General features: G+C 39.7%; 1 protein-coding gene across 15 annotated transcripts in view; it reads left to right on the plus strand.

Moving 5' to 3' along the window:
- EPB41 (erythrocyte membrane protein band 4.1) overlaps nt 1-13,653 on the plus strand; it is a 200,218-nt gene that overhangs the window by 175,328 nt on the left and 11,237 nt on the right. For 9 of the 15 annotated variants that reach the window (XM_015544635.2, XM_015544632.2, XM_042996028.1 and 6 more), the window contains 2 exons: nt 7,617-8,066; nt 9,287-9,415. In XM_015544635.2, coding sequence (XP_015400121.1) covers nt 7,617-8,066; nt 9,287-9,415 — 579 coding nt within the window. Of the gene's footprint in view, nt 1-7,616; nt 8,067-9,286; nt 9,416-13,653 lie in introns of those variants that run through there. The other 6 variants (XM_015544636.2, XM_042996032.1, XM_042996033.1 and 3 more) reach the window with 2 other exon arrangements.

Genomic DNA, 13,653 nt, shown 5'->3' on the forward strand with positions numbered 1-13,653 from the left:
GTATCATTGTCAGTATCTTCATTCAACTAAATCTAAATACCCTAGAGATTGGATCACTTCTTTCTTTCATTTATCCTCAAATCACCTAAAAGTGTTTTCTCTTCTGAGATGGCAGTTAAACAACTGCTTATTGAATTTGTTCAGTCATTCTGATGTCTTCTACTTGATTTCAGTAAAACAAGATTTAAGCCTCAAGTGCAGAGCCCTTAGACAAAAAAAGAAAAATATAGATCATTCTGATATGAAGAATCATAGTGTTGATTTGTAGTATATGTCACTAATCTAGAGTTACTGTTCAGATCAAGTTTTAGGATTCTTTGATTTTTAACATTTTATATTCCCAGTTGCTATCATGACTGGCAAGAGAATGATAATTTTTTTGCATGTCTTTACTTGTTTCAGAGGCAGGTTATCTAATAAGAAAATTTACTAAGGAATTAAATCACAGACATGACCATATTTTCATTCACATTCCTGAGAATATCCCTGTCATCCTTAATTCAGAAAACATTAAACAAAATATAATGAAGCTACACCTTAAATTTGAACTATTTCTTTTCCACCCAGATACATTAAGTCCACAGTCATTGACTTTGACTTTCAAAATCCACTTGCTAAATTACTAAGGTTTTATTTTATATTCTCCTTATAAAAGAAAAGGTTTATATTAGTTACCAGTTGCTTACATTATCATTCTTTCCATTAACGACTTTTTCTTTTGGGAAACTGTTACGGTTTATTTTTAATTGTTTTTAAAGGGTTGGAGGACATTAAGGATTTATCAGCACTTCATAAATTGATTACCAGACTCCACGTTTTGCAGATCATTTCATTATGGAGCCAAATGTAAAAGGTTGCATAAGAAAATAATTTAGTAACATTTTTTTATAATAAAAGTAATGCATATCATTTTAGAAAGGTTAGGAAGTATGAAAAAACACAAAGAGAGAAATTAAGTTATTTGCAATTCTTGGGGCACCTGGCTGGCTTAGTCGGTAGAGCATTCAACTCGATCTCGAGGTTGTTAGTTCAACCTCCACATTGGGCACAGAGCTTACTTTAAAAAAAAATTGGGGGGGCGCCTGGGTGGCTTGGTCGGTTAAGTGTCCGACTTCAGCTCAGGTCATGATCTCACGGTCCGTGAGTTCGAGCCCCGCGTCGGGCTCTGTGCTGACAGCTCAGAGCCTGGAGCCTGTTTCAGATTCTGTCTCCCTCTCTCTCTGCCCCTCCCCTGTTCATGCTCTCTCTGTCTCAAAAATAAATAAACGTTAAAAAAAAAATTGGGGCGCCTGTGTGGCTCAGTCTGTTAAGCGTCCTACTTCAGCTCAGTTTATGATCTCGTGGCTTGTGAGTTCGAGCCCCGCGTTGGGCTCTGTGCTGACAGCTCAGAGCCTGGAGCCTGCTTCGGATTCTGTCTCCCTCTCTCTCTGCTCCTCCCCTGTTCTTTCTTTCTCTCTCTCTCTCTCAAAAATTAATAAACATTTAAAAAATTTAAAAAAAAATTATTTGCAGTTCTACTGCTACTGATATTTAATATCCCTTGAAGTCTTTTTCGTATGTTTAGTTATACACATAGGAAAATATAATTTTTATTTTTTATTTAAGGGGAGAGTTTCATCTTCATTCCAATATCCAATCATGGTCCTGACGTGAAAGTAGTCCCCTGAAATCACATGGCAAGGTTGGCAGTGATGGTCCTTATCTGTGTACCCAGAATTTTAATATATAGAAAGATAAAATGAGACAACAGCAGGTTCTTTTAATACAGAAATGAAGTGTTTTTCCTTTGCCCGCCCAAAGGTAAAATTGGTCTTCACTGAGACAGGAAACAAATGTGTGTGGGGAAAGCCTGGACCCTCCAGAGAAAACTTAATATGCTTTTTTTTTTCTTATGTGGCCAAGTTTTAGGAAGATTTTTAGGATTTATTTTCCTTGTGAGGCTTATAGGATAAGATGCTTTTATAAGCATAACTGTGGTTCTTTCATTGGTCTAATATACAAATACCTTGCTTCAAAAATAACTGAAAAGTTGGGGCGCCTGGATGGTTCAGTCGGTTAAGTGTCCGACTTCGGCTTAGGTCATGATCTCATGGTTTGTGAGTTTGAGCCCCGTGTTGGGCTCTGTGCTGACAGCTCAGAGCCTGGAGCCTGCTTTGGATTCTGTGTCTCCCTCTTTCTCTGCCTCTCCCCGACTTGTGCTCTGTCCCTCTCTCTCTCTCAAAAATAAGTAAAATGTAAAAAAAAAAAAATAACTGAAAAGAAAAAGACTGGGTTGCATTTAATGGGGTGGCAGCAAAACACCTGGGGCACCCATATCTTGCTCTTAACGATGTCTGGGATTTTTAAGTCAAGGGAGACGTCATTTAGAACTCACAAGGGCACATGCCTGCAAAGGTTCGATGATCCTGAGACATAATCCTTCTGAAAAAAAAACTTTTCAAGAGAAACCCTTTTGGAAAAAAACCCTTTTCTTCCCCCCAAATAAAATAGTGAATTCTCATACTTAGCAGGAACCATTCACTTTTCAAATAAAATTGAAAATTTTCAAATAGTGTTCTCAATTAAATATTTCTCTAACATTCTTCCTTCTCATATTCCTGAAACCAGTTAGTACTTTGTACAGGCAACTGGTCTTCCTATTGTAGCGTCTCTCTCCTTCTAGATCCCCCAGCAGTCCAGATAAACAGCATCTGCATGAACACCTTTGGATCACAATTAAGTCTCAATTTTGTCAGTTACTGTGGGATGTTCACACAAAGTCCTATATTTGTTCATACCCTGAGAAGATTCCTTTAAAGTTTCCAGGCCCATTTACTGCTTCAGATTCTGTGTCCCGCCCCCCCCCTCCACCCCACCCCTGCTTGTTCTGTATCTCTCTCTGTCTTCAAAAATGAATAAACATTAAAAAAAATTTCTTTTTAAGTTTCCAGGCCCATTTGGTATATGCAGTTATGTAGTCTTATATAATCCAGTGGCCTTTGCTGATGGTCATAGCTAAAGGCACAACACTATCAGTTAAAATTCCTCACTTAGATTATATGTCAAAGTTTGGGAATCTTATGTCATGGAGATTTTATGTCTTCTTTTTGCCTCAATCTATTCTTCTGGCTTTTCAGACTTATCCTTATTTTTAAAAGTATTAGAGGTGCCTGGGTGGCTCAGTTGGTTAAGCGTCTGACTCTTGATTTTGGCTCAGATCATGATCTCATGGTTCATGGGTTCGAGCCTGGCATGGGGCTCCGTGCTGACAGTGTGGAGCCTACTTGGGATTCTCTCTCTCCCTCACTCTCTTCCCCTCCCCTGCTTTCTTGCTCTTGCTCTGTTTCTCTCTCAAATAAGTAAACTTAAAAAAAAAATTAAAATAAAATAAAAGTGTAGTGTTGGCCACTAAAATCAGGCCCTGCTAAGGGGACTTTGGACAGTCTTTGTACTTCTTAAGAGTATAGTCAGGTTTGGTGTATATTCTTTTGAACATAATAGGACATGTCCTCTGGTCCTACTTCAAGTAAATACTTTGTTGCCAGGGGAAGAAATGGGCTTTAGAACCAGAAACCAACTTGAGTTTAAACCCTAGCTCTGTCACTTAACTAGCTCTGAGTTGTTTAACCTCTCCGTTTCTTCATCTATAAAATAGAGATAGTGACTACTTCATAGTGAGGTTGTCGAAAATTAAGTGAGAAAACATGTTAAAGTGACTAGCTCAGGGGTGCCTGGTGGTTCAGTCAGTTAGGCATCTGACTCTTGATTTCTGCTCAGGTCATGATCTCAGGGTTCATAAATTTGAGCCCTGCGTCGGGCTCTGCGCTGACAGTGAGGAACCTACTTGGGATTCTTTCTCTCCCTCTGTCTCTGCCGTTCTCCTGCTCTCTCGCTCTCTCTCAAAATAAATAAACTTTAAAGTGACCAGTGCAATACCTGGCATGTGGTGAACATGAATAACACTTTCCTCTTATTTTACTGGTATAGGAGATAAAATGCTGGACTAGACAGTGGGTCTGGTCAAGTTAGCCACTTTTTATGTTCTTTCTGAACACACTTTTTCAGTTTTTGAATAGCACGAGACCAGACAGAAGTTCTCAAGTCACCTGGATTTATTGAATATACTTTTGACAAGTTTTACTGAATATCTATTATGTGACAAAAACTGAACAAAAGAGATACAGAACTAAGTAACATAGGAAGTCCTTATCTCCCTCAACGCACCCAAGGAACTCACAGTCTAATGGGAAAAATAGATTACTAAACCAGTAATAACAAGGTGCAATAGGAACAAAAGAGGAATAATATCTAACCATACTTTAAGCAGCCAGTGGGGAGACTTCCAGAAGAACTGATACTTAAGCTGAGCATGGACTTCCAGGCAAAAGGAAAAATATTGACAATATTTGCAAGGGCAGGGAGGCAAAAGCAATCATGCCCTGTACTAGGAACTGCAAATAGTTTTGAATTAATGGAAAGAAGGATGTCTGTGAAGGTGCAGCACAGTGAAGCTGGAAAGAGAGGCAGGAGTCATATTTTAAAGTATTTTCTATGTTGGGGCACCTGGGTGGCTCAGTTGGTTAAGCATCTGACTCTTGGTTAAATAAAGTATTTTCTATGTCTTACTAAAGGGTCTGAGCTTTAACCAGAAGGCAGTGAAGAACCACTGAAGGATTTTTGTTTGTTGTTTTATTTTATTTTATTTGAAGGGGTTTAAGCTGCAGAATAGAGTTTGCAATGTTTCATTTTAGAAATAAACACTTTAGCATCAGAATAGAGGATGTGTTCAAGGAAGGTTTGAGATGAGAAAGAAGGAAGGAAAAAAGCAAAGAAGAAAAACTGTTCACGGCATTAGTAGTAAGGTAGGTGTGGCATTACAAGAGCCTGAATGACGGTAGTAAAGGAGGGAATAGAAACAAGCACGTAGATAAGGGCGATATTAAAATGGAATGGAAATGACTTGATTGAGTAATCTCTGGGGGTTGGTGGATGTGTGTATGAAAGGCATTGAAGATGATTTCAGGATTCTGGCATGGAAGACTGGATGGATGGTGGTGCCGTTTACCAATATAATAGAAATGATGAAAGAAGTGGGGGTGGCAGGTCCAGGCAGCAGCAGAGATGAGTTTAGATTGGGGCATATTGCATTCCATATGGCTGGGAGCATGTCCAGTAAGTAGTTGGCTGTGTCCAAGAGATCTGGACAACAGAGCCAACTGGGAGGTTGATCTGACCATATGTAAAAATGCTCTAATTAGTGATATAACCTGTTATCAATTTTCCTTTTATTTCCAGTGACTAACACTTATTAAGTGATCAGTGAATATTTGTTGTTATTACTATGGCTGCAGCTTTTAGCTGTGGTCCACTGTATATATGCTTTGAAACAACTGATTGCTCAAATTTTACTCAACAGTAGGCAGCTTTGGACCAGGTGTTGCTGGCCTAAGCAATGTTTATTCACAAATGGCTTCTTGATGACAGACCACCACGTGTCACTTATACCTATTGGTATAAAATAGGCTCTTACTTGTTTATCTTAGGTATTTTCCTGGTTATAAGTCATCCTCAGTTGTGACAAATTTGTTCGGAAAAGCCATGAAGTTTTTCTCCATGTGAGTGGGTTTGGATATGCTCTTCACAGTGCTAGAAGTAGCATATAGCAATTTGAGAAAGCCTATTTGTTTATTACCAGCTGATCTATTTTTGGACGGCTCTAACAGCTTGTCTGACTCCAAAGAAATGGTGAGATAAATGCCCTAGAAAGTAATACAGTGTGTAAATAATAACAACAAATTTATTTTAGTGTCCCCAGACCTTACTATTATAGGAGCTTAGAATGTTGGTTGAATTAAGTGAATCTATCTGGTACTTTAGAATTTACCAAGTGCTAGGGGCACCTGGGTGGCTCAGTCGGTTAAGCTTCTGACTTCAGCTCAGGTCATGATCTTGTGGTTCGTGAGTTCGAGCCCTGCATTGCGTTCTGTGCTGACAGCTCGGAGCCTGGAGCCTGCTTCAGATTCTGTGTCCCTCTCCCTCTGCCCCTCCCCTGCTCACAAACTGTCTGTCCGTCTGTCTCTCTCTCTCAAAAATAAATAAACATTAAAAATTGAAGAAAAAGAAAAGAATTTACCAAGGGCTTTCACATTTATTATCGTATTTGATCTTCAGACCCCATGAGTCAAACCAGGTGTTATTCTCATTTTAAATAGGAGGATATTCAAATACTCTTAGCAAGATTTTGTGTATCTCTGATTCATCTGCAGACAGAGGCAGTTTCTGTTGTCATCTCTCAGTCCTGTTTTTCATGCCCTAAGTAATATTCAAATCAGTCCACAAAAGACCTGCCTAATTGAAATTCAACTTGTACCACTCTGAGATGCTCTTGAGTTGACTGTTTCAAGATGGCTTAGAAGTGAAGTTGGACTGAGGTTTCTCGAGCAGTGCATCCTTTCTTGCCTTAATAGGGCACTGGTTTGTATTCATCACAATGTAGGTTGGTTTACAAGTTAAGGACTAGCAGTGTTTTTTTAAAAAATATATAATATATGTAACTAACATGATTTGAGTACGAAAATGTGTAAGCTGAACCAGGAATGTGTCATTTACTCCAGGAATACCTTTTTAAAAGAGTCCTTTTCAGTTATTAAGTTGCTAGGTGGTATGGAATATGGTAAGTTGATCTGAACCAAAATTTCAGGCCTAAGTGGCTTTCTGGTGAGCACACGCAGATGTTTACTTTTATGACATTTGGCTTCTGTCAGACTATTCGTTTTTCAAATGACTCATATTCGTTTTTTACTGATGTGAATTCCTTCCCTTCTACCCACAGCAACTTTCTTTAAACTTTAGGATTATGTGCATCCACGGTGATGTTATCTTGTCATCCACATTCTCTTGGAAGTACTTATTTTAGATCTTTTTCCTGTGGTGTGAGGCATTTAGCCCAGGAGGGAACTGTTTCCAGGACTTACTTCTCTTAGGGGTTGGAGATATGTCATTCATCTATGAAGAAATATATCTCAGCTGCTGGGTCACTGTTTACAGTGAAGAAACACTTCACTATTTTTGATATTTACTGTCATGACAGTGGTTACATTAAGTTCGTTCTGGATGTATTGAACCTTTTAGTTTAAAGTCAAGATGTTAGCTTCTCCCTCAGGGGCTAATGTGATGGTATTTACGGCTTGGAGATATGAGACATTTTTCAACCTGATCAGGCTACTGGAGAGTATCTTTTGCTTGGCTCACAAATTGCACAGTTCCCTGTGCATAGTAATGAGTTAGGTATTTAGGAATAGCGAAGTAACTCTTTTAAGTATGAAGAGTATGTGTTATACAGGGACGATCACAGTAATACAAAGTGCTCGGTACTCTGTGAGGCACATCGCAATTATTTCACGGGTTACCAGTGTTCTAGAAATACGACCAAAATGAGGTTGGAACTGCTTAAGCCATGGATATGTTTAGTGAACAGCAGTTTTTCCTTTTGGCTACCTCAGGAGCTAAGATTCTTGGTTTGTATTAGTAGTAATATTTTTTAGACCTCTTAAAAATCATTGTTGATTCTCAGAGTTCACAATATTCCCCACTTATTCCTAATCTTCTTGCTTTTGTATGTGTTCATTCATTTGTAGAATATAAATGGCATTCGCACAGAGGAGGTGGCTGCCGTGACAAAGGGGCCATCTACCAGCCCTGACTCTGAATGGGATGGTCCCAAGCATTCACTAATTCCTAGTAAGAGCCAAATGACCACCCCGTCGGAGTCTCCACAAAGCTTTGAGTTTGGCTCCCTCTCCATAAGCAGCAAGGAGACAGAAGAGAAGGAGCAGGGAGCAGCTGGCTATCTTGATATTAAGGAAATGCCGGGAGGCTCAAGTGGGGAATGTATAGGAGTGGAGGAACAGGCCGGTGTCTTACAGTTCTCAGTATCACCAGCTTCCTCTCAGCTGCAACTTGGTGAAAAAAAGGCAGAGAGTAGTGAAGAACATGTTACACCAGGAGAGCCACTTGGAAAGCACAATGGATCATTTCTTGACTCTCGTGTGGGTAACCAGTTCCCCACCCTCATTCGAAGTTTCCAGGTAGTAACCATTTCAATGATGCAGGTCTAATGACTCACTTTGGGAGAGGGCCAGAATCTGCTGTGTGGAGGAGGTGGTGGTGGTGGTGATGATGAGGGCAGTGGCCTCTCTGCTTTCTTCAGAATCACAGAATAAAATTAAAGCCCTCGATTACTACAGATAAATGTATTCAGAGGGATTAACTCCGTGGCTAGAAATGCTTTCTCCCCTGATGACGTAACAAAATTCTTGGGGGTGAATTCCAGCTGTTTATCTTTATGAAGCTGGTGTAAGTGGCTTCCTCTTTCCCTTGTTCAAGTATGGGCTACATAAAGAGGTGAATTTCTGAGACTTCCATGATGAAGAGCCATTAAGTGTTCGGAGGCCATGCTCAAAAGATTCAAATACTCTTAATTAAAAGAAGCAACTGATTTTTGTTTATGTGCTTTCAGACCCCAAATAATGATTTATGCATCGCAGCCGCATAGTATAGCCCACCACTCCCACTGACCCCACTCACAAGGACTTCCGTGCTCATAGGCACTAATCTCCTATGCTAAGGTGGATGGCCACTTACCTTTATCACAATCAAGTGGTAGTTTTAGGGTGATTCATAGACTTTGGAAGGGGAGCTGATGGACAAGAAGCCTTTGATATTCTACTAATGTTCGTTCTTCTGAAATTCTGAGATTAATCACCAGGTGGTGGTAGAAGTGATTATTTTCTTTCCAGTTTTCCAAATACTGTTTTTCTTCTCAAGAACTCCAAAGTGAATGTCTGACATTGATTTGAAAGAAGTTGATGAATTCCAGGATAATGCACTCCAATGCCACTGCTGTTTCATGTACCATTTGTAGTTAGTGGAGGAAATGCGACCGATTTTCTTAATTATAATGGCACAGTCACAAGGACAAACAAAAGTGACTGCTGTTTGGCAAACAGTTTTATATTCAAATTCTGAAGGTCAGTCTAAAGTGTTTCATATCACCGATCATAACTGTCTGATCTTACAGCTTTCCATTAAGCATATGAAAATGATTACAGTAATGCTGTTTTTTAATATCCCTCATGATTGGACACCTTGTCAAGGCTACTTTGGAATAGTGTCCAAGTCTCGGGCAGAGACTGAGCTAGCCCTTTGCTTGATTACAGCTACCACTTTGATCAGATCAATGTCAGAAGATTAGTTCTCTGTAGCCTTCAGAAGACTCTGGTAACTCTGTTTCTTTACTGCTTCACAGCCTCCCCTGGTGAAGACTCAGACTGTCACCATCTCAGATACTGCCAGTGCTTTGAAAAGCGAAATCCCAACCAAAGATGTCCCTATTGTTCACACTGAGACCAAGACCATCACTTATGAGGCTGCCCAGGTAGGACATGGTGTGATGTTTCAGAAGCCAAGACTGAAGTAAACATAATAAATAACCTTCTTTCTTTACAGAGTCTCTAATTATTTGCTGCAAATAATGCTGGGCTTTTCTGGGGTAATTCTTTTTAGAAGAGATTACTGATCTAAGGATATCCCAAAGTACTTCATTAAAAGCGAAGTTGTCTTGCGTCTGTTTGCTGATATCCACCCAATTCAATTAGGGAAGGCAGTCTGTGTAATGGTTAAGAACATGGGCTTTGGATCAAACAAAGTGGAGCTTCTCCACTTCAGTTACTGCAAGTGATTGAATGTCTCTGAGCCTTGATTGGCCCCTCCCCTTCTTCCTCCACCCCGCCCATGATGTTAATATCTGCCTCATGATTTTATTATGAAGATTATATAAGATACATACTGTATGAACTTGACTTGAGCATCATGCCTGCAAGTGTAAATAAGTAACAGCTATGATGATTATCATTTATTCCAATTAAATTTAAAACCACACAAGAATTGGGGTACCTGAGTGACTCAGTCAGTTAAGTGCCTAAATCTTGATCTCAGCTCAGGTCTTGATCTCAGGGTCTCGCACAAGAATTTAAGTATTCACAATTTTTATTTAAATAGAAATTTTGTATACTTTTAGCAAAATTTCTCCTTCATTGTTGGTAATTTGAATGAGCTAAGAGTTGCTTTATGTTGAATCAGGTTTTTTCCCTTTTTTTTTTTTTTTAATTCACAGAAGCCAAAAGTTAGAAAAAGTTTTCCCTCTATAAACTGATAAGCAAATATAAGCAGATATTTGTTGAGTGCATTTATGTATTAGGTCAAAGCAGTCTACAAGGTAGACAGAGGATCTGTCTGGAACTTTGGTTATAGTTGTCAGAAACAGACAACAAAACACATAAACAAGTGTATAAATTTCAGACATGGTAAATGCTATAAAGAAACTAAAATAGGATAAAGAGACAATACGAGGGGCACCTGGGTGGCTCAGTCAGTTAAGCATCCGACTTGTGATCTTGCTCAGGTCATGATCTCACGGTTGGTTTTTTGTTTTTGTTTTTTTTTTTAATTTTTGTGTCTTTATTTTGAGAGAGAGACAGAGTGCGAACAGAGGGAAGGGCAGAGAGAGAGAGGGAGACACAGAATCTGAAGCAGGCTCCAGGCTCTGAGCGGTCAGCACAGAGCCCGACATGGGGTTCAAACTCACGGACTGTGAGATCATGACCTGAGCCAAAGTCGGGCGCTCAACTGACTGAGCCACTCAGGTGCCCCTAAAATTTTTTTTTTAACGTTTATTTATTTTTGACAGAGAGAGAGGGAGACAGAGCATGAGCAGGGAGGGGCAAACAGAGAGGGAGACACAGAATCCGAAGCAGGCTCCAGGCTCTGAGCTGTCAGCACAGAGCCCGACGCGGGGCTTGAACTCACAGACCACGAGATCATGACCTGAGCCAAAGTCAGAAGCTCAACCAACTGAGCCACCCAGGTGCCCCATGATCTCACGGTTTTTAAGATCAAGCCTCAAATAATGCTCTCCACTGACAGCGGGGAGCCTGCTTGGGATTCTCTTTCTCTCTCTCTGCTCCTCCCTTACTTGCACACACTCTCTTTCTGAAAATAAAATAAATAAACTTAAAAAAAAAAGAACTAGACAATATGAGATTGTATGAAAGGTTGTTCCTGTGGGGCTGGCATAGTCAGGAAAATCCTGTCTGAGGAGGCCACATTTTGGTTGAAGCCTGCATGACAGGAACGAGGCAGCTGTGCGCAGCTCTGGCTGAGTGATTTCCCCTAAATCCTTATGGTTAATTCTCACACTATGAACTGGATGAAGATATCCCTTTTAGCAAACAGTGTCACTTGCCGATTAAAAGCATGTGCTTTGCAATTAGACAAACAGAAATTGTATCCTAGCTCAACCACATACTAGCTGGATAACTTTAAACAAGTCGCTAATCTCTCTAACCCTCTGTTTTCTTGGCTGTAAAATGGGGCTAATATCACATTCCATTGCAAGATTTGAGGGAGGATTAAGTGAAATGATGTCTGCACAGTGTTTGGCACATTCGTGGATGTTCAGTTAATGTTTGTATGCTTCCCTCTTCTCTCTTGTGGTCTAGAGTGTGGAATTCGAGTTTGATAAATAATGAAAGGCTGCTTAAAGTGTTTGAGCAGTGGTGGTAAAGCAACATCATTGAAGAATGATTTCTGGAAGATGATTCCTAAAGCTGTGTGCTGAATATTTTAAAGTCGGGGGATGCCTGGAGACAGGAATATGACTAGAGCTAGTCTGGGGAGATGCTTATAAAGAACTGAAGTGTAGCTGGAGGAAATGAGAAGAAAGAACTGTGTCAAGAGAGACAGAAATGAATGAATAGGACTTGGCAGTGCAGGGGGTTGAAAAAGGAAGGAATAGGAAATTACTTTAAGATTGTGCATGTTATTAACCAGAGGATGTAAGAATTACTTTCATATGGTAGGAAACTCTTTAAATTGTCATTGCCATGGAAACAACCTAACTAGCCACCAGTAGGGAACAGGTTAAATAAATTATGATATATACAATTAATATAATTCGGCACAGCTATTAAAAAAAGCTTCTGATGGAAATAATCTGTGTAATAAGTTAATAGATTAAAAAGCATAGTGGAATGTGGTATAAATAATATGCTGTTTATAGGAGGGAAAGAGGAGGCTCATATATGAATATATTATCTCTGAATGAATGAGTACTCAAAAAAAAAAAAAACCCAAAAAGCAGTGGTGGCCTCGATGAAGGATCTGGGACTACAGGACTGTGGTCAGGAGTGGGAGGAGACTGACATTTCATCCTGTTCCATTTTGAAGTGAATTTTGTAGCATATGCATGAAAGTTGTTAGGGCCAACCTGCACACACAAGCCCACGTGGTTTGAGTGTAGCCCCTGTAAAAAAAGGAAAAGGAAGCAGTCGTTTTAGGTTTTTGTTTTTTGCTTTTGTTTTTGTTTTTGAGAGAGTGTATGTGTGTGCATGCAAGTGGGAGAGGGGCAAGGAGAGTGGGAAAGAGAATCTCAAGCTGTCAGGGTAAAGCTTGATGCAGGGCTCAATCCCATGACCTGATCATGACCTGAGCTGAAATCAAGAGTTGGGACACTTAACCAACGGAGCTACCCAGGTGCCCCAGGAAGCAGTCATTTTAAAATATATTCACATGTAGGAGAAATACAGAGGCAGCATCATGTGCTAGAGAAAGCGTGTGGGCTTTGGAGTTAGACTTGGATCTTAATTCCAGCACTTGCTGGTTTTGTGACCTTTGGTAAGTCACTTAAACTTTTTGAGTCTTAGCTTTCTCGTCTGAAAAATATATTTATAAGGTTATTAAGGTAAAGATAATATTTGCCTGGCGTATAGTAGGTATTAAAAAATGGTAGCTATTGCTATATTATATTGTTATATATCTACCTTTATTTCATTTTAATTAGGCTTAAGACAGTCGGCCAAAATACAAATCACTTCTCATTACTCATGCTAGACAGCAGAGTAGAGTGGGGAAAGTACTGACTTTACAATCAAATTTCCTGGGTTTAAACCTGCTCCATCACTTACTAGTGTGCAATCAAGTTAATCACTCTGTGCCTCAGTTTCCTCATTTGTAAAATGGAGCTAATAATAGTTCCACCTCCTAGGGTTGTTGCAAGGAACGAGTTAATGTGCACTTCAAATTAAGTTGTCACTGGGGTGCCTGGTTGGCTCAGTTGGTTAAGTATCTGACTTTGGCTCAGGTCATGATCTCACGGTTTGTGGGTTTGAGCCCTGTGTCAGGCTCTCTCTGCCCCTTCCCTGCTCCTGCACACACTGTCTTACTGTCTCTCTCTCTCAAAATAAATAGATAAACATTAAAAAAAAAAAAAACTTAGGTACAGGGAAATGCACAGATTTTAAGTGTTCAATTTGATTGATTTCCACAGATGTGTATTCCTGTGTGACCAGACACATTTGGGATACAGAACATTTCCATTACTCCTGAAACCCTCTTCAACTCTTCTAGTTGCTTCCTACCCCTCTAGGCAGCTACTGCTTTGATTTCTATCACCTTAGCTTAATTTTACCTGTTCTTGGATTCCATATAAATGGAAGTATACAGTAGTACACTTTTGTGTCCGAACATGGGTTTTGTTTGTTTGTTTGTTTGGTTCATCAAAGTTATATGAGTCTGTAGTTTGCTGTTTTTTATTGTTGAATAGTATCCCATTGTTTG

This window comes from Panthera tigris, chromosome C1 (genome assembly GCF_018350195.1).
Source record: "Panthera tigris isolate Pti1 chromosome C1, P.tigris_Pti1_mat1.1, whole genome shotgun sequence".
NCBI classification, from domain to species: domain Eukaryota; kingdom Metazoa; phylum Chordata; class Mammalia; order Carnivora; family Felidae; genus Panthera; species Panthera tigris.